This window comes from Bacillus rossius (genome assembly GCF_032445375.1).
Source record: "Bacillus rossius redtenbacheri isolate Brsri chromosome 4 unlocalized genomic scaffold, Brsri_v3 Brsri_v3_scf4_1, whole genome shotgun sequence".
Taxonomy (NCBI): domain Eukaryota; kingdom Metazoa; phylum Arthropoda; class Insecta; order Phasmatodea; family Bacillidae; genus Bacillus; species Bacillus rossius.
In genome coordinates this window covers 1,851,174-1,870,855 of record NW_026962010.1, presented here as the reverse complement: position 1 = coordinate 1,870,855, position 19,682 = coordinate 1,851,174, and the positions used below count along the sequence as shown (strand labels likewise).

Here is a 19,682-nt window from a genome sequence, read left to right as displayed (position 1 = left end):
ACGTTGTCGTATAAAATTTATTTTTGCACAAAGGTTTATGGTAATATTAAGAAAGTTTTAATTATGTTATTTTCAACCCCCTTTTTTACGATAATAGTTCGTTTCATCAAAAATTGTTTGAGCCAAAAGATTCAGATAAAGTTGATGAATGTTACAATAAATTATAATGGATTTGATAGTGTATATATATATATATTATAAAAAGTAATGACTTTTTTGTTTTTCTTGCCTTGTTATTTCCACCCCTTGCAGTAATGATTTGTGATATAAAATTTAATTTGACAAAGTTACAACAATATTAAAAAAGTTAAACCAAAATAAAAAAAATAATTCTATACAGTACATTGCAAGGAAGTTTTATTTTTTATATAGTAACCTCAGGTTTTTTGAAAGCTTGCAGTAATGGTTTCAAACAAAAGTTTAAGGTAAAAATTATAATATCTGCAAACAATTTGAACGAACCTGATGGTGACCCTACGAAGGGAGATTAGATTTTTTTTAGTACCACCTCTAATTTTTCAACCCCTTGTAGCAATTATTAGTCTAATCAAAAATTGTTTCAGACAAAAGTTATTTATAAAAATAATATTTACAAACAATTCAAACGGATTCATACTTATTAAGGAAGTTGTGATTTTGTATTTAATTCTACCCCTCATTTATTCAACCCCTTACAGCAATGGTTTATCTAATCAACAAATTTTTCAGATAAAAATTATAAGATTAACACGCAATTCTAAGAATTCGATGTTGTGCCTACGAAGAGAGTTATGATTTATTTTTTGTTTTCGAGCCCTTGTTTTTCCAACCACTTGCTGTTATGGCTGGTCGTATAAAAATTTTATTCAAACAAAAGATTTTTGTATTACTACTACGAGTTATAGTACTCTAGAAACTGATGTGATATTTTCCAAATTATAAGAATTACTTAGATTTTATGGTTTTTCAAAAAACCTTCCCCATGTATACCTGCTTGTTCGGATATTGCCCAAAAAATTTGACTGAGTCAACTACTAAATTTTATTTGTCAGTTTGGAAGTTATTTGTGAAAAATTGCGCCAGTTATCGTGTTCACAAAATTGCGATATATATATATATATATATATATATATATATATATATAAACTTTTGAGTTGACAATGGTTCTGGGATTTATGATAATGGAACGAAAAACATATATAAAAAAATTTTCAAACGTACCATGGTAATGGCTACAATAAGTCCAACTTATTTGAAATCTACCTAAAACGGAGGTAGGTCATAGTCATATAAACAGTGAGTTTGTGTCATTTCTCTATGTCCGCCACTCGGTCATATTGTAAGGTCTGACAAATTACTATTATTATCTTGGTGAAAATCCATCTGCTTGGTGAAGCTCACGGCTGCTAGCGAACTTAAGGCGCTAATAACAGTTTAGTTTAGAACTTCGTTAATAGATGGCGTTTTGAATTTGTGACGCGCTATCGTTTGATCGTCCGTCACCTCTTGCCCAGTGGTTACCTGCCTTCTCACGAAATGAAGCTGAAGATTGGCGTCTTTGTTTTGCTGATGAGTAGCCTTGATGCACCGAGATTGAGCAATCAATGGGAATTTAAAATCAAAATTTACCGTTTTTCAAGTGTAGGTCCTACAAACTTTAAACTCGGTAGCGATGTTCCTTATATTGTTATGTGTTTAGCGCGGGCAACGTCAGGTACTTCAGCTAGTACATGTATAAATTAACTGCTGACGAGTCTGTTTTGTTAAATAAAATGCCTTAAACCCACCAGGCACTTTAGTTGAGCATAAAAAATTGTCCGTCTCAATAAAAAAAAAAGGCGTTTGAATGTTATTATATGAAGCAGTGCTGTATGTACCGGAGTGTTGATGGCGAAACGCACATATGTGATGGTTTGTATGATGTCTGTTAACCTCTTGCTATTTTACAAAGTCTGGTGTCTACACTTCTTCCTGGAGTTACACAAAAACCGCCTAGGCAGAAATTTAAGTTTCGTCGACTGCAAGGGAAAAACGAAACAAGAGTTTTGTGAAATAGATGTCGTGAAATACCCTTGAAAAAAAATTACCATCGCTCGTTATTACACCGTACTGAGCATACATTCACGTCAGGAGATTTTCGAGACGCTATTACTTATTTCGTTTCCCAGCTTACGTTACGACTTAATGACGGTGAAAATAGCTCGTAAATATTCATGATTTTTTTTTTTGTATTTTGTGCACCGAAATAAGATGTGTGAGCGCTCCCGCCGTTATTTGGAGGACTCGCCAGACTTATTAGACGTCGACCGCCAGTTATGGCCACATCATTAATCTGGCGTGAGGGCGCGCGCGAATCTCCGGGGCGTATCAAGTAAAACTGGTGGAGCTTGAACATCAAGTAAAGCTGTCGGAGCTTAAACATCAAGTAAAGCTGGCAAATCTTAAGCATCAAGTAAAGCTGGCGGAGCTGAAACATCAGGTAAAGATGGTGGAACTTAACCATCAAGTAAATCTGGCGGGGCTTAAGAATCAAGTAAAGCTGGCGAAGCTTAAGCATCAAGTAAAGCTGGCGGAGCTAAAACTTCAGGTAAAGCTGGTGGAACTTAACCATAAAGTAAAGCTGGCGGGGCTTAAGCATCAAGTAAAGCTGGCGGAGCAGAAACATCAAGTAAATCTGACGGAGCTTCAACATCAAGTAAATCTGGTGGAGATTAAACATCAAGTAAAGCTGGTGGAGCTTAAGAATCAAGTAAAGCTGGCGGAGCTTAAACATGAGATAAAGCTGGTGGAACTTAACCATCAAGTAAAGCTGGCGGGGCTTAAGCATCAAGTAAAGCTGGCGGAGCTGAAACATCAAGTAAAGATGGCGGAGCTTGAACATCAAGTAAAGCTGGTGGAGATTAAACATCAAGTAAAGCTGGTGGAGCTTAAGAATCAAGTAAAGCTGGAGAAGCTTAAACAAGAGGGAAATATCGTGCTTTCGAGAGAACCCATCTCGGCGATGCACGCGCAAAGTCAACCAGTCTCCTCCTCCGACTTCATCAAAAGCACACGCACATCATGCATAAAGCCTTCTGAGGCAACCTCGTGTCAGTCGTTAAAAGCCCTCGCCTGCTGCTAACCTGGCCGAAATGCTACCGGATAACGTTCTATCTTTTTGTGTATTGTCATTTCACAAGACTATACCTGTGATTCGATAGTACGTTAAAATACACCCAATTTCTAACAAAATTTAGCAGTTAATACATTTAATTTCGCTAAACCTAGCGATGCGTTAAATTATATATTTTTTTATCATAATTAGTTTCTGGATGTTATATTCGTGAGAATAAGCCACACAGACCAAGAAATCTTGAATCTGTCTAAGAGACGTATGTGATGTAAATGTTTCCTCCGTGGAGGTGTTAGATAATGGCGTGGGCGTTGGTTTTAATGTTGTAGTCACTCTGGTTAGCAAATGGTTTTCCTGACAACCCGTTTCTGTGTAAAGGCTAGTGATAAAAGTTTGTTTTATTGCTTGAAGTAACTCGCTAGAGAGAATCGTAAAAGTTGACGTAATGAAGTGCGTATTGCTAAGTGAAAATGATAACTTCAGATCGGAAAAAAATTAGTGTTAAACTTCATTATATTAAATAAAAATGTTTCGCTATCTAAATGATTTTGAATAATAACATGGCATAGATTGTACACACATACTCTCCAACTTATTACATCCGCCAGAAAAAGCACATTGTGAGAGCGTACGTGTGTGCATTAAAAAATGTAAAATAGTTCGTATAATTTAAGGCTGCTTTACACACGCTATGTTGATATTTTTCGTCCTTACATTAAGGGTAATTTATAAAATTTTAACTCGATACTTTTGTTGCATTTGATGTCCAGACACAAATATTTTCAACAGAATATTACAATAACTGACATAATAACAAATGCAAGGTAAGTATAGAGCTAAATTTGAAGAAAAAAAACCTTTACTAAAAAAAATTAAATGAAGCAAATTTACATGGCATATGAGACCGAGTCCTTGATGTGAGATATTCCAATAACTCATTCGTGCTCTGGCAAATCGGATAATTATTTCTACGATTCAGCAGCAGGGAGTTCCTCAAAATCTATGTGCCGCCGGATCCGTGCATCGAACTACGGGCCCACGAGGAGTCTCAGGTGACTGATTGCTGCGCATTACCTCTGTAACTGAAGCATAGAGACAGGACAAATTCGCGAATTCATTTTGCGATACGTTAAAATACAAATAGTTATACCTCAGTGCTGCCTCTGCTATTGGCTAGCAACTCACCTGGATGACTCTGGGCCAATGGGAAACACCAGACCAAAGCTTTATCGAATCACAGGCTGCTACGCTGGTACGTCTCACAAGACAGCTGCCAATGAGTTGGTGGCATTTGACCGAGTGTACGTATAACTATGGAGTTCATCCTACAGGTCACTGAAGCCGCAAATTTTTCCGGTCTCTAATAATAGGTAGAGACCTGCAAAATTCGCGGACTCATTTCGTGATATGCTACAATTCAAATAATTATACCTTAGCGCTGCTTCTGCCATTGGTTCACTGTTAATCTGGAGTAATGAGGGCCAATTAGAGACCCTCACTCATAGAAGTGTCGAATCACAGACACTCGGTCGAGACGACTCACAAGTCAGCAGCCAATGTACAGGTGGCATTTGCCCGAGTGTGTGGAGTGTAGTAGAGTCTATCCTAAAGGTCATTGAACCCGCGAATTTTTCCGGTCTCTACTCTGGGCCAATGGGAAACACCCGACCATAGCTTTATTGAATCGCAGGCTGCTACGTTGGGACGCCTCACAAGACAGCAGCCAATGAGTGGGTGGCATTTTACCGAGTGTACGTAGAACTATGGAGTTCATCCTGGAGGTCATTGAACCCGCGAATTTTTCCTGTCCCTACTGATGCATGTGTTGTTTATTAACTTGCTTTTGGTTGAATGGGGACATGAGTTAGAAACAGGTAATCGTCGACTTCAATTCAACTGGGCGCGGAGGCACTCTGACCCTTGCGTGTCGCGAGTGCATCTCCCCTGGTCGTCGGAGCCGGGCCGGGAGTTGAGTGGATGGGATTGGAGGTCCCGCGGGAGCTGTTTTTTGCTCTGCTGCCTGTGCTTCGTGCCTGCTTTCCTGTGCTTCGTGCCTGCTTGCCCCAGTCGGGTCGGCCCTCCTTCGGCCACTCGCCGGTGGTTAAACTCGTTTGCGGCGGCGTGTAATCCAACCCAAATCACATTGCCTGCAAGGTACCAAAAAAAGTCATCTTGGGCAGTTGCCTTCTCCTCGGGCCAAAAATTAATTCAAATGCGAAACTGTAAAAAAAAAACTACTGCTCGAAAACAATTAAACCTGACTGAAGTAAAGGTTCATACTGCATCGGTTTCAATCATTCAAGAGCAGTAAATTCATACCCGATCGACAGTAGTTTGTACAATTCCGTTTTCAGTATTTAAGGTGGACGCTCAAATAATTGCAAGATTTTTTTTTTTTTGTGTAGGAAGTGAATGACAACACGAGTATATCCAAGAGTCTTAGACCATTTTCACGTGCCAGAGTATTAACTGCGTATTTGTGTGTTTTTGTTTGGGCTCAACATCTCGTTGGTATCAAAGTCATTAGATATATTCAACAAACGACTCACACCAAGGATACTGAGAAAGGAATCGACCATGGCAAGCAGTAAGGAACAATCTTTGTATTCGCCTGAGGTGATGCAAGGAAATCATGCAAACAGAAACAGGATGGATGGACCAGTTCCTCTAGAATACGAGTCCAAGGTGCCATTTGGCTGGATCATTATGGAGGTATTATCGTAAATTACTTTGCCATAGAGATCAGAGTTTTCCAGGATCTTGGAAACCCCAAAACCTAATCTTGATTTATTTATATATGACATACTAAAAATATGTAGCTTTAAGGCGTAGGCAACACACAAACGGCTAACACAAAGCTGTATACTATATGATTTCTTGCTTCTTAGTACTGGCTAGAACTGACATAAAATTTTGTTTCTAAGTTCATAAAATCCATTAGATACGGGAAGAACTTTTATAGTAAAAAAGTATTTTATAAACAAAACAATATGACTTGATGTAAGTTTTTGGACATACGCCATTGCTAAGAACTTTTTCTGTTGAAGAAAAACTAATAAATAAAATAAATAAATAAAAATACTCAAAAAAAGACAAAAAACACACAAAACTAAGCAAACAATTGCTGTTGTCAACAAGGATATGAACACCACAAAATATTCCGAAACAGGAATATGGTCAGCAAACAAAGAAAAACAAAGAAAAATGTACTAAGAGAACGAAAAAATCCCCACAAATGATGACAACACAAAAATATTGAAACCCAAAATAATTCAGCACAACAGTTGAAGCGAGACAAAAAACATGACAAAACGAAAAGACAAACAAATACAATAGTTTTACCTATACAGAAACAAGCGACGTTTCGGGAACTGCTATCTGCTCCCGTCCTCAGGCAGAGACGCACATGGTACGGAAACACAGGTGCGACTGAGAAGGGGCTGCCGCCGTTTCCTCATATGCTCGGCCGGGAGCGTGTGACAGCGATACCGGGAACTATTACGTTCCCATAACTCGCTATGTGGTCGCCAATATAAATAGTGCAACCCCGTCACTTTGATCGAATCATTGGAAACGTCGGCGGGGCGCGATGTGTGTGATTTTAAGATTAAAGGTGGCTCACGGTCCAGAAGAAGTAAAATAGCTGTCGCATGTTGCTTGGCTCTATTTTTAATAGTGTAGGTGTCAGGCGGGGGGAGGTCACCCTTTCCCCTCAGTTAGTTGGCTAACTGATGCATGAGAGTGTCGTGATGTCTGTATTTAGAGGCGTGTGGAGTGTGCGCAAAAATGGCCTAATTAATTTCGTTGTGTGAGTGTAGTGTATAGCTCCAAGGCCGCACATACCCGGCTGACCAAGCAGGCATATCATCGTGTAAGTTTACCGATGTGTAGGAGAAATTACATAGATTAGTAAACACCTGGCCGCCTTAAGGACCGAACTATTGCGTTCCAGTATAGTTCGGTCAAAGTTAGGCTAAACCAGTATTGCTGTAGTTAGCCCCCAGGCTATTGTCGTCTAAACCTGAAAAATAGAGAGTGAAATTAGTAAATGAATGTCATCCTATTCTATTATTGTTCGAGCAGAGAGATGCCCTCGTCCAGGTTTTTTTTTTTTTTTTTTTTTTTTTTTTCGCAATTCAAAAACCCATGTCTTCCGAAACGCGGCCGGCACTGGAGGTGAAGCCTGCCAGGCGGGTCTCGCCCTTCAGGCATACGGAGTCAGCCCTAACACACAGGCAGTGGACCGCTGCATGGGTCAAAACCTACACCTGCATGCTTCGGACCATTTCGAATTAGCAAGAAATGAAAGTTACATTAATGAATTAATTAATAATGGCTGGGGAAAACAACTAGCAAGGACTAGTGGAGGAGGTGGGGGAAGGAAAGATTTGGTAATTAAAGGAATTAGGGCCTGCGGTCGAGTTGTCGCTGGTTTATAATTAGAGCCCCGCTGGGTCAAAGGTAGTGTTGACGCAATAAAATAGAGCCCCGCTGGGCCAAAAGTAGTGTTGACGCAATATTTACGAGTCCTGGGCATGTCAATCATTGGCTAGTCCAATGTTGATTATTTGCCCCGCAGGACGTAGACAGGCACATCGGGGCCAGAGAGAAACGTCTGCTATGTTTGCTAAGTTGCCCTGCGTACATGGGATGTGTGGATTCTAGTATAACCTGGCTTAGGCAAGTCGCGGTTTTTTAAACTGTCGCTGTGCAGCTGGGTCGTAGTCCGGAAGTGAATTCATATAAGTATTGGCATGTTCAGGGAGCTGGCCATAAAAAGACCTGTTTTGCCGTTTTATATATTCCTCTACATATTCTACTTTGAGTAGCTGGTGTACTTCTAGTGTGCTGGTGTACCAGCCGCAATCTGCAATGGCTCTAAGAAATTTATTTTGAGTGACCTGTACTTTATCGATATGGCATTTTGCTGCATAGCCCCAGATTTCGCAAGCATATAATAATTGAGGGCGAACTATTTGTAAATACAGCTGTAATTTTTTCTTTCTAGGAAATTGGGGGGCCTTAAACATTGAGTATAGGCTGCGCAAAGTGCCTCGCGCAAACTGTGTCACCTTAGTGGTGTGAACTTTCCAGGTGAGCCTGGTATCTAGAGTTAAACCTAAATATCTAGCCGATTTAACAAATGGTATGGCTTGATTAAAAATTTTTAATTCGCGGTCGGGGGCGGTGTATTTTTTAGTTAAAATTAAAGTTGTGGACTTGGCTCCATTTATTTTAATGCGCCAGCGAGTGTACCATTGTTCGAGTGAGGTAAGCTGCCTCTGAACTTTGGTTAAAGCAAACTTCAAATTCGGGGATTGATATATTATTGCAGTGTCGTCTGCATATAATTGCACGTGGGCATGTTCCCGCGGGATGTCGGCTGTGTAAACATTATAGAAAAAGGGTGAGAGTGGGGACCCCTGCGGCACACCTGCTGTCAGCTCCCGAGTGGATGATTTCGCCCCCTCTATTGATACAAAAAATTTTCGACGCCATAAATAGTGGGCCACCAGATGAATATACGTGTCTGGAAAGTTAAATGTAATTAATTTTTGAATTAAGCCAGGTATCCAAACTTTGTCGAAAGCTTTTTCCGCGTCTAGCATCGTTGCGACAGTAAATTTCGCTCGTGAGTTAAAACCGTCAGTGGCCTCTTCAATGAGCTTAATTAGGGGGTGAGAGGTAGAGTGGCCCCTTCTAAAACCAAATTGGTTATCTGGAATGACTTCGTGTTCGTCCGAATGGTGTTGAAGTCGTTTGAGTAAAATTTTTTCGAAAATTTTACTCATGCTATTTAGGAGGCTAATAGGTCGCCTGTTTTGTGGTAGTGACGCATTTTTTCCCGGTTTCGGAATGGTGATAACTTTAGCTAGTTTCCATGACGCTGGGTAGGATTTAAGAATAAAAATAGCATTTATTATTTTAAGAAAGTATTGTATAGCCTGAAATGATAATTTCTTTAAAGTATCAAAATTTATTCCGTCAGGTCCGCCTGCTTTATTTTTTGGTCGCGAGTGAATAGCTTCTAAGAGCTCTTTAATTGTTACGAGTTCCGGCTCGGCTTGTGGAACGACTTGTAAATAGTTATTAACAGCTACTGTCGTGGTCCTAGTAAATTGAGGCTCGTTTATGTCCTCGTTTGGTGAAAATTGTTTTTCAAAAATGTCTGCTATAGCATTTGCTTTATCTATCGCGTCATATTTAATGCCCGCGTTTGTAACAATGGCCGGTGTGGAGATAAATTTATTTTTCCCTCGTAAATTGCGTGTGAGCCGCCACATTTGCCGAGGTTGAGTTGCGCACTCTGTTATTAAGTTTCCGTATTTTTCTATTTTTAAATCTTTAAGTTTTCGCGAGACTTGAGCTTTAAGGCGATTGTATTCAGTCCTAGCTTGCGGTGTTCTCGTTCGTTGATAAGTGTTGCGCGCCTGCCGTTTTAAAACGATTAGCATGTCTACATCTGGGTAATTTATTCGCGTAAATTCTCTTTTATTCACGATTTTCGTGTGTTTTTTGCGCACGTCTGTAATTGTGTCGGTGAAAAGTTTTACGTGAGTTTCGAGCTCATCTGCTGTGTCTATCGCTGGAGTTTCTGTAAAAGTTAATTCCAGGTCTTCGCGAAATTTGTCCCAGTCGGGAATACCAAAAGTGCGGCTAAATATCGCTGCGCAAAATTGAGCATTAAAAGTTAATTGAATTAGTACCGGAAAATGGTCTGAGTCAAGCTCATCTAATTTTTCTGAAATAACCTGCGCACCTGGTATGTTTGTAAGAGCTATATCTAATATGTCAGGCATGCCGCCATTCGTTGGATAGCAAGTTGGCGAGCCTGGAGCAAAAATTTCGTAATTATTTGCTACCGAATGATCTAATAATTTTCTGCCTGCTGGGTTAGTATTTTTGCATCCCCAGTCTTCGTTTTTGCTGTTTAAATCGCCTGCGATGAAAAAGTGTTGCTGTGGATTAATTAATTTATTTAAATCCCTAGAAAGTAGTGGCTTATCTGGGGGTTTATATACTGCCGACATGCAGACATGCGCATTTTTATTACGAATATTTATGCTGGTGGCCTCTAGGTGCTCTAAGCCAGTTATTTCTATCGGATGGTGATGAATCCCGTGTTTAATTAATATGGCTGTGCCGCCCCCACGAGTGGCGCGGTCAGTGCGGTAAGTGGTGTAACCACAAATATTAAATCGATGATGCGGTGATAGGTGAGTCTCGGTAATGAATGCCACATCAATCCCATATATTACAAGGCACTGTTCCAACTCGTACGACCGAAGGCGGAGACCACATGCATTAAAGTTTAGGAGTTGTAGTGTTTTCCCCATGTTTACTGCCATTTACTGGAGCACTGTCGCGAGTGCTTCCAATAGAATGGTTTGGCGGTATTTTATGCTCTCGGTGGAGCGGATGCGCGCGTAATACGGTTCGAGTGCCTTCACTAAATTCCAATAATCGCACATGCGTAAGATCTCTGCGAGTTCCGCGAGGCTAGTGATATTATTTGTTGGCTGTGCTTCTGGCGCGGTTTCTGCTCTATGTTGACTTTTTTCGACGCGAGCCTGCACAATTTGCTCCGCCGTGCGCCGCGGTGCGCTTACGCCTGACGTAGCTGCCGCGTATGACGTGGAAGCTACTGCCTGTGATTGAGTTATGCCCGGTTGGCTGGCCTGCTCGCTGGGCCGTGCGTTTCGCGGACTGCGCTCTGTTGTTGTTGTTGTTCGGTGCACGTGTTCCCTGATGGGCGCGGGGGGAGGGGGGAAACTTTCCCGCGTCGGTGCGGCCGGCTGTGCTCGCGAGGCTGTGCGCGCAGCTTTCTGTGCTGCCTGTTCCGCGGCGGCCTGTCTCCGAGACTCTACGATCTTTAAAAACGCGGGGCACTGTCGCCAGGCCGCGGTGTGGCCTGTTTCCCTGCAGTTCGAGCACACCTTTGGTGCCTCCTCTGGGACGGGACATTCGCTGCGGGGATGCAAACCCGCGCACCTAATGCATTTCGGAACCTCCGCGCAGTTCTTTGTGGTGTGTCCGAAGGAACTAAACCTCTTACAAAGCGGGACGTCCTCCGCGCGAGTCGTGTACCACTCGATCTTTATTCCACTTGTATAGTACAAGTGTTTTACGGCGTAGATGTCGTGCGCGCTTGGTGCCACGCACACCACGAATGACGGAGTTGGTTCAAAAATTTCCTGCCCTGAGTTGCGGTCTGTGAGCCGCCGACTAAGCTGTTTGATGAAGTTTACCTTGAAACCTAGCGCGGTGAGCTCCTCGGAGATCGCGTCTACTGGCGTGTATTTACTAAGGTTTTTAATTACAACCTTCTCGCCTCGCTCGCTGGGCTGGGAGAAGGTGTGGTAGGGCACATTGTTGGCCTTGAACCACGCGGTCGCCTTGTCTTGATCGGATTTACCGTCGAACGTGATGCGAATTTCTTGTCGTTTCGTTAGCGTCATCCGGTTTTTGACGCCGAGTCGCGCGAATGCAGGGCCCAAGCTGCCGATTGCCTGGCTGTTGCGTACGACGAAGGGGACGCGTTTGTAGCGCGGAGCCTCGTCAGTTGGTGTCCGTTGTTGCGGTGTCGGTACCGCTTGTGACGCATCGCTATTACGCCTGCGTTGTCTACGCTCAACAGTGGTGAAGCCACTGTTGTCGTCCTCGGTTGTGGTGGGCTGGAGCCCTGACGGTTTTTTAGACTGAACAGAGTGTTCAGTCTCTGAGTCGCTGCCCTCATGCGTGCGCTTCGTCGCGGTGCCGACCTCCATCTCCTCGTCGCTACTACTCATCGCAAGTAGGTGCCCCGCCTTGAAAAAAGCAGGGCACACAACAGGCGTATCGTCCGACCTAACTAGCGTGGTATTCCTATCTGTTCGCCGCGTCCTAACTACCTATCGAACCTAGCACCTTACGCACTGGCCACTGACCTGAGCTTCCTTTTTAGGAACGCCAGGCTAGGCAAAGAGAGAGGCTGACCCTTCTCCGACCAGCACGCGGTAAAGAATGAGAAGGGGCTGGAAAATGAGGGTATTTATCAGAGAAAGGGCTACATCTTGCTCAGCCAATGACAGACGAGCTGTCTCCCCATTGGCTGTGCACCATGTAGTTAAAGCGGATTGGTTATGGTGGGTTGAGTATTGGCTATTGTTTTGTGCTGCAGGGATGTTTCTCTCTTTATCAAAGGGATCCACATATTTTTTTTAATTCAATGCTCTGCTGGCTGAAAATATTTTTATTGCTAATAATGAAGGCTGATTCTTTGATTTTCCTTTTTATTTTATCGGATTCCTGTATGAGTGGTGTGGAGTCTTCCCAGAGAATTTTGTGGCTATTTTCCCATGTATGTTCAGCAAGTCTGGATTTTAGGGTTTCACCCTTCTTGCAGTTGTTTTTGTGTTCTTTGATTCGGGTGGATAGAGCTCTGCCAGTTTCACCTATGTACATGTGGCCACATTCACAGGGGATTTGATACACACAGTTGTGAGTTTGTAATTTTTCTGTGGCTGGTTTCACCTTGGTAACAATACTTTTAATAGTAGATTTAGAACGGAATGCTGTTTGAAGTCCGCCTAGGAAATAAATATGGACTTCAAACAGCATTCCGTTCTAAATCTACTATTAAAAGTATTGTTACCAAGGTGAAACCAGCCACAGAAAAATTACAAACTCACAACTGTGTGTATCAAATCCCCTGTGAATGTGGCCACATGTACATAGGTGAAACTGGCAGAGCTCTATCCACCCGAATCAAAGAACACAAAAACAACTGCAAGAAGGGTGAAACCCTAAAATCCAGACTTGCTGAACATACATGGGAAAATAGCCACAAAATTCTCTGGGAAGACTCCACACCACTCATACAGGAATCCGATAAAATAAAAAGGAAAATCAAAGAATCAGCCTTCATTATTAGCAATAAAAATATTTTCAGCCAGCAGAGCATTGAATTAAAAAATATGTGGATCCCTTTGATAAAGAGAGAAACATCCCTGCAGCACAAAACAATAGCCAATACTCAACCCACCATAACCAATCCGCTTTAACTAAATGGTGCACAGCCAATGGGGAGACAGCTCGTCTGTCATTGGCTGAGCAAGATGTAGCCCTTTCTCTGATAAATACCCTCATTTTCCAGCCCCTTCTCATTCTTTACCGCGTGCTGGTCGGAGAAGGGTCAGCCTCTCTCTTTGCCTAGCCTGGCGTTCCTAAAAAGGAAGCTCAGGTCAGTGGCCAGTGCGTAAGGTGCTAGGTTCGATAGGTAGCTAGGACGCGGCGAACAGATAGGAATACCACGCTAGTTAGGTCGGACGATACGCCTGTTGTGTGCCCTGCTTTTTTCAAGGCGGGGCACCTACTTGCGATGAGTAGTAGCGACGAGGAGATGGAGGTCGGCACCGCGACGAAGCGCACGCATGAGGGCAGCGACTCAGAGACTGAACACTCTGTTCAGTCTAAAAAACCGTCAGGGCTCCAGCCCACCACAACCGAGGACGACAACAGTGGCTTCACCACTGTTGAGCGTAGACAACGCAGGCGTAATAGCGATGCGTCACAAGCGGTACCGACACCGCAACAACGGACACCGACTGACGAGGCTCCGCGCTACAAACGCGTACCATTCGTAATCCGCAACAGTCAGGCAATCGGCAGCTTGGGCCCTGCCTTCGCGCGACTCGGCATCAAAAACCGAATGACGCTTACGAAGCGTCAAGAAGTGCGCATAACATTTGATGGCAAGTTGGACCAAGACAAAGCGACCGCTTGGTTTAAAGCAAACGATGTGCCTTTCCACACTTTCTCCCAGCCCAGCGAGCGAGGGGAAAAAGTAGTGATCAAGAATTTGAGTAAATTCACGCCGGTTGATGCGATTTCTGAGGAGCTCACCGCGCTCGGGTTTAAAGTAAATTTCATCAAACAGCTCAGTCGGCGGCTAACAGACCGCAACTCAGGGCAAGAGTTTTTCGAGCCAACACCGTCCTTCGTGGTGTGCGTGGCACCTAGCGCGCACGACATCTACGCCGTCAAACAACTATACTACACAAGTGGTATAAAGATTGAGCGGTACACGACTCGCGCGGAAGACGTCCCGCTCTGTAAGAGGTGTAGTTCCTTCGGACACACCACCGGAAACTGTTCAGAAGTACCTAAATGCATCAGGTGCGCGGGTTCGCATCCCCGCAGCGAATGCCCAGTCCCAGAGGAGGCACCAAAGGTGTGCTCGAACTGTAAAGAGACAGGCCACACCGCGGCCTGGCGACAGTGCCCCGCGTTTCTGAAGATTGTAGAGTCGCGTAGACAGGCCGCCGCGGAACAGGCAGCACAAAAAGCTGCGCGCACAGCCTCGCGAGCACAGCCGGCCGCACCGACGCGGGAAAGTTTCCCCCCTCCCCCCGCGCCCATCAGGGAACACGTGCACCGGGCAACAACAACAACAACAACAGAGCGCAGTCCGCGAAACGCACGGCCCAGCGAGCAGGCCAGCCAACCGGGCATAAATCAAACACAGGCAGTAGCTTCGACGTCATACGCGGCAGCTACGTCAGGCGTAAGCGCACCACGGCGCACGGCAACGGAAATCGTGCAGGCTCGCGTCAAGAAGAGCCAGCAGCATAGAACAGAAACCGCGCCAGAATCACAGCCAAATAATAATATCACTAGCCTCGCGGAACTCGCAGAGATCTTGCGCATGTGCGATTATTGGAATTTAGTGAAGGCACTCGAACCGTATTACGCACGCATCCGCTCCACCGAGAGCATTAAATACCGCCAAACCATTCTATTGGAAGCACTTGCGACAGTGCTCCAGTAAATGGCAGTAAACATGGGGAAAACACTACAACTCCTAAACTTTAATGCATGTGGTCTCCGCCTTCGGTCGTACGAGTTGGAACAGTGCCTTGTAATATATGGGATTGATGTGGCATTCATTACCGAGACTCACCTATCACCGCATCATCGATTTAATATTTGTGGTTACACCACTTACCGCACTGACCGCGCCACTCGTGGGGGCGGCACAGCCATATTAATTAAACACGGGATTCATCACCATCCGATAGAAATAACTGGCTTAGAGCACCTAGAGGCCACCAGCATAAATATTCGTAATAAAAATGCGCATGTCTGCATGTCGGCAGTATATAAACCCCCAGATAAGCCACTACTTTCTAGGGATTTAAATAAATTAATTAATCCACAGCAACACTTTTTCATCGCAGGCGATTTAAACAGCAAAAACGAAGACTGGGGATGCAAAAATACTAACCCAGCAGGCAGAAAATTATTAGATCATTCGGTAGCAAATAATTACGAAATTTTTGCTCCAGGATCGCCAACTTGCTATCCAACGAATGGTGGCATGCCTGACATATTAGATATAGCTCTTACAAACATACCAGGTGCGCAGGTTATTTCAGAAAAATTAGATGAGCTTGACTCAGACCATTTTCCGGTACTAATTCAATTAACTTTTAATGCTCAATTTTGCGCAGCGATATTTAGCCGCACTTTTGGTATTCCCGACTGGGACAAATTTCGCGAAGACCTGGAATTAACTTTTACAGAAACTCCAGCGATAGACACAGCAGATGAGCTCGAAACTCACGTAAAACTTTTCACCGACACAATTACAGACGTGCGCAAAAAACACACGACAATCGTGAATAAAAGAGAATTTACGCGAATAAATTACCCAGATGTAGACATGCTAATCGTTTTAAAACGGCAGGCGCGCAACACTTATCAACGAACGAGAACACCGCAAGCTAGGACTGAATACAATCGCCTTAAAGCTCAAGTCTCGCGAAAACTTAAAGATTTAAAAATAGAAAAATACGGAAACTTAATAACAGAGTGCGCAACTCAACCTCGGCAAATGTGGCGGCTCACACGCAATTTACGAGGGAAAAATAAATTTATCTCCACACCGGCCATTGTTACAAACGCGGGCATTAAATATGACGCGATAGATAAAGCAAATGCTATAGCAGACATTTTTGAAAAACAATTTTCACCAAACGAGGACATAAACGAGCCTCAGTTTAATAGGACCACGACAGTAGCTGTTAATAACTATTTACAAATCGTTCCACAAGCCGAGCCGGAACTCGTAACAATTAAAGAGCTCTTAGAAGCTATTCACTCGCGACCAAAAAATAAAGCAGGCGGACCTGACGGAATAAATTTTGATACTTTAAAGAAATTATCATTTCAGGCTATACAATACTTTCTTAAAATAATAAATGCTATTTTTATTCTTAAATCCTACCCAGCGTCATGGAAACTAGCTAAAGTTATCACCATTCCGAAACCGGGAAAAAATGCGTCACTACCACAAAACAGGCGACCTATTAGCCTCCTAAATAGCATGAGTAAAATTTTCGAAAAAATTTTACTCAAACGACTTCAACACCATTCGGACGAACACGAAGTCATTCCAGATAACCAATTTGGTTTTAGAAGGGGCCACTCTACCTCTCACCCCCTAATTAAGCTCATTGAAGAGGCCACTGACGGTTTTAACTCACGAGCGAAATTCACTGTCGCAACGATGCTAGACGCGGAAAAAGCTTTCGACAAAGTTTGGATACCTGGCTTAATTCAAAAATTAATTACATTTAACTTTCCAGACACGTATATTCATCTGGTGGCCCACTATTTATGGCGTCGAAAATTTTTTGTATCAATAGAGGGGGCGAAATCATCCACTCGGGAGCTGACAGCAGGTGTGCCGCAGGGGTCCCCACTCTCACCCTTTTTCTATAATGTTTACACAGCCGACATCCCGCGGGAACATGCCCACGTGCAATTATATGCAGACGACACTGCAATAATATATCAATCCCCGAATTTGAAGTTTGCTTTAACCAAAGTTCAGAGGCAGCTTACCTCACTCGAACAATGGTACACTCGCTGGCGCATTAAAATAAATGGAGCCAAGTCCACAACTTTAATTTTAACTAAAAAATACACCGCCCCCGACCGCGAATTAAAAATTTTTAATCAAGCCATACCATTTGTTAAATCGGCTAGATATTTAGGTTTAACTCTAGATACCAGGCTCACCTGGAAAGTTCACACCACTAAGGTGACACAGTTTGCGCGAGGCACTTTGCGCAGCCTATACTCAATGTTTAAGGCCCCCCAATTTCCTAGAAAGAAAAAATTACAGCTGTATTTACAAATAGTTCGCCCACAATTATTATATGCTTGCGAAATCTGGGGCTATGCAGCAAAATGCCATATCGATAAAGTACAGGTCACTCAAAATAAATTTCTTAGAGCCATTGCAGATTGCGGCTGGTACACCAGCACACTAGAAGTACACCAGCTACTCAAAGTAGAATATGTAGAGGAATATATAAAACGGCAAAACAGGTCTTTTTATGGCCAGCTCCCTGAACATGCCAATACTTATATGAATTCACTTCCGGACTACGACCCAGCTGCACAGCGACAGTTTAAAAAACCGCGACTTGCCTAAGCCAGGTTATACTAGAATCCACACATCCCATGTACGCAGGGCAACTTAGCAAACATAGCAGACGTTTCTCTCTGGCCCCGATGTGCCTGTCTACGTCCTGCGGTGCAAATAATCAACATTGGACTAGCCAATGATTGACATGCCCAGGACTCGTAAATATTGCGTCAACACTACTTTTGGCCCAGTGGGGCTCTATTTTATTGCGTCAACACTACCTTTGTCCCAGCGGGGCTCTAATTATAAACCAGCGACAACTCGACCGCAGGCCCAAATTCCTTTAATTACCAAATCTTTCCTTCCCCCACCTCCTCCACTAGTCCTTGCTAGTTGTTTTCCCCAGCCATTATTAATTAATTTATAATGTAACTCTCATTTTCTTGCTAATTCGAAATGGTCCGAAGCATGCAGGTGTAGGTTTTGACCCATGCAGCGGTCCACTGCCTGTGTGTTAGGGCTGACTCCGTATGCCTGAAGGGCGAGACCCGCCTGGCAGGCTTCACCTCCAGTGCCGGCCGCGTTTCGGAAGGCATGGGTTTTTGAATTGCGATAAAAAAAAAAAAAAAAAAACACTGGACGAGGGCATCTCTCTGCTCGAACAATAATAGAATAGGATGACATTCATTTACTAATTTAACTCTCTATTTTTCAGGTTTAGACGACAACAGCCTGGGGGCTAACTACAGCAATACTGGTTTAGCCTAACTTTGACCGAACTATACTGGAACGCAATAGTTCGGTCCTTAAGGCGGCCAGGTGTTTACTAATCTATGTAATTTCTCCTAAACATCGGTAAACTTACACGATGATATGCCTGCTTGGTCAGCCGGGTATGTGCGGCCTTGGAGCTATACACTACACTCACACAACGAAATTAATTAGGCCATTTTTGCGCACACTCCACACGCCTCTAAATACAGACATCACGACACTCTCATGCATCAGTTAGCCAACTAACTGAGGGGAAAGGGTGACCTCCCCCCGCCTGACACCTACACTATTAAAAATAGAGCCAAGCAACATGCGACAGCTATTTTACTTCTTCTGGACCGTGAGCCACCTTTAATCTTAAAATCACACACATCGCGCCCCGCCGACGTTTCCAATGATTCGATCAAAGTGACGGGGTTGCACTATTTATATTGGCGACCACATAGCGAGTTATGGGAACGTAATAGTTCCCGGTATCGCTGTCACACGCTCCCGGCCGAGCATATGAGGAAACGGCGGCAGCCCCTTCTCAGTCGCACCTGTGTTTCCGTACCATGTGCGTCTCTGCCTGAGGACGGGAGCAGACAGCAGTTCCCGAAACGTCGCTTGTTTCTGTTTAGGTAAAACTATTGTATTTGTTTGTCTTTTCGTTTTGTCATGTTTTTTGTCTCGCTTCAACTGTTGTGCTGAATTATTTTGGGTTTCAATATTTTTGTGTTGTCATCATTTGTGGGGATTTTTTCGTTCTCTTAGTACATTTTTCTTTGGTTTTCTTTGTTTGCTGACCATATTCCTGTTTCGGAATATTTTGTGGTGTTCATATCCTTGTTGACAACAGCAATTGTTTGCTTAGTTTTGTGTGTTTTTTGTCTTTTTTTGAGTATTTTTATTTATTTTATTTATTAGTTTTTCTTCAACAGAAAAAGTTCTTAACAATGGCGTATGTCCAAAAACTTACATCAAGTCATGCACTCCCATTGCACAAATCTTTTAAAGATAACACAAAACAATATGGTTGTATTACGAATTTATTTTAAATAATATGAAATTAAACATCATATTAGATGCAAAATAATTAATGGTACTACCCCCTTAAGGGGCCCGTCTGTTCAGGTGTCTATTTGTGTTTGTGAGGCCGGTTGATAAGAGCGACGCTCGCTGGTGCTTCTAGCGTGGTGTCGCCTCTAAGCGCAAGGCTGTGAACTGGAGCGCAGTATTCTCGTCATCCATTGGATACAACTGTGAAATTTAAGCGGTGATCGTAACATTCTACGGCGTAGAATTGAAGGTAAAGGTGTAATGCAAGTCCCTTAAGCGCTTTGAAGAATCTGCACCGGTTGTTTTACGCTTGAAAATTACTCTGAAAACACGCCTATTTAGCCATTTTAACTCGTATAAAAA

At 43.2% G+C, this 19,682-nt stretch overlaps 1 protein-coding gene across 1 annotated transcript; it reads left to right on the top strand.

Moving 5' to 3' along the window:
* The first annotated feature begins 2,464 nt into the window (after nt 1–2,464).
* Nucleotides 2,465–3,100, top strand: LOC134541707 (dynein regulatory complex subunit 4-like). Its single transcript, XM_063385353.1, has one exon. The coding sequence runs from the start codon at nt 2,465–2,467 to the stop codon at nt 3,098–3,100; it is 636 nt and encodes a 211-aa protein (XP_063241423.1).
* Nucleotides 3,101–19,682: the final 16,582 nt, after the last annotated feature.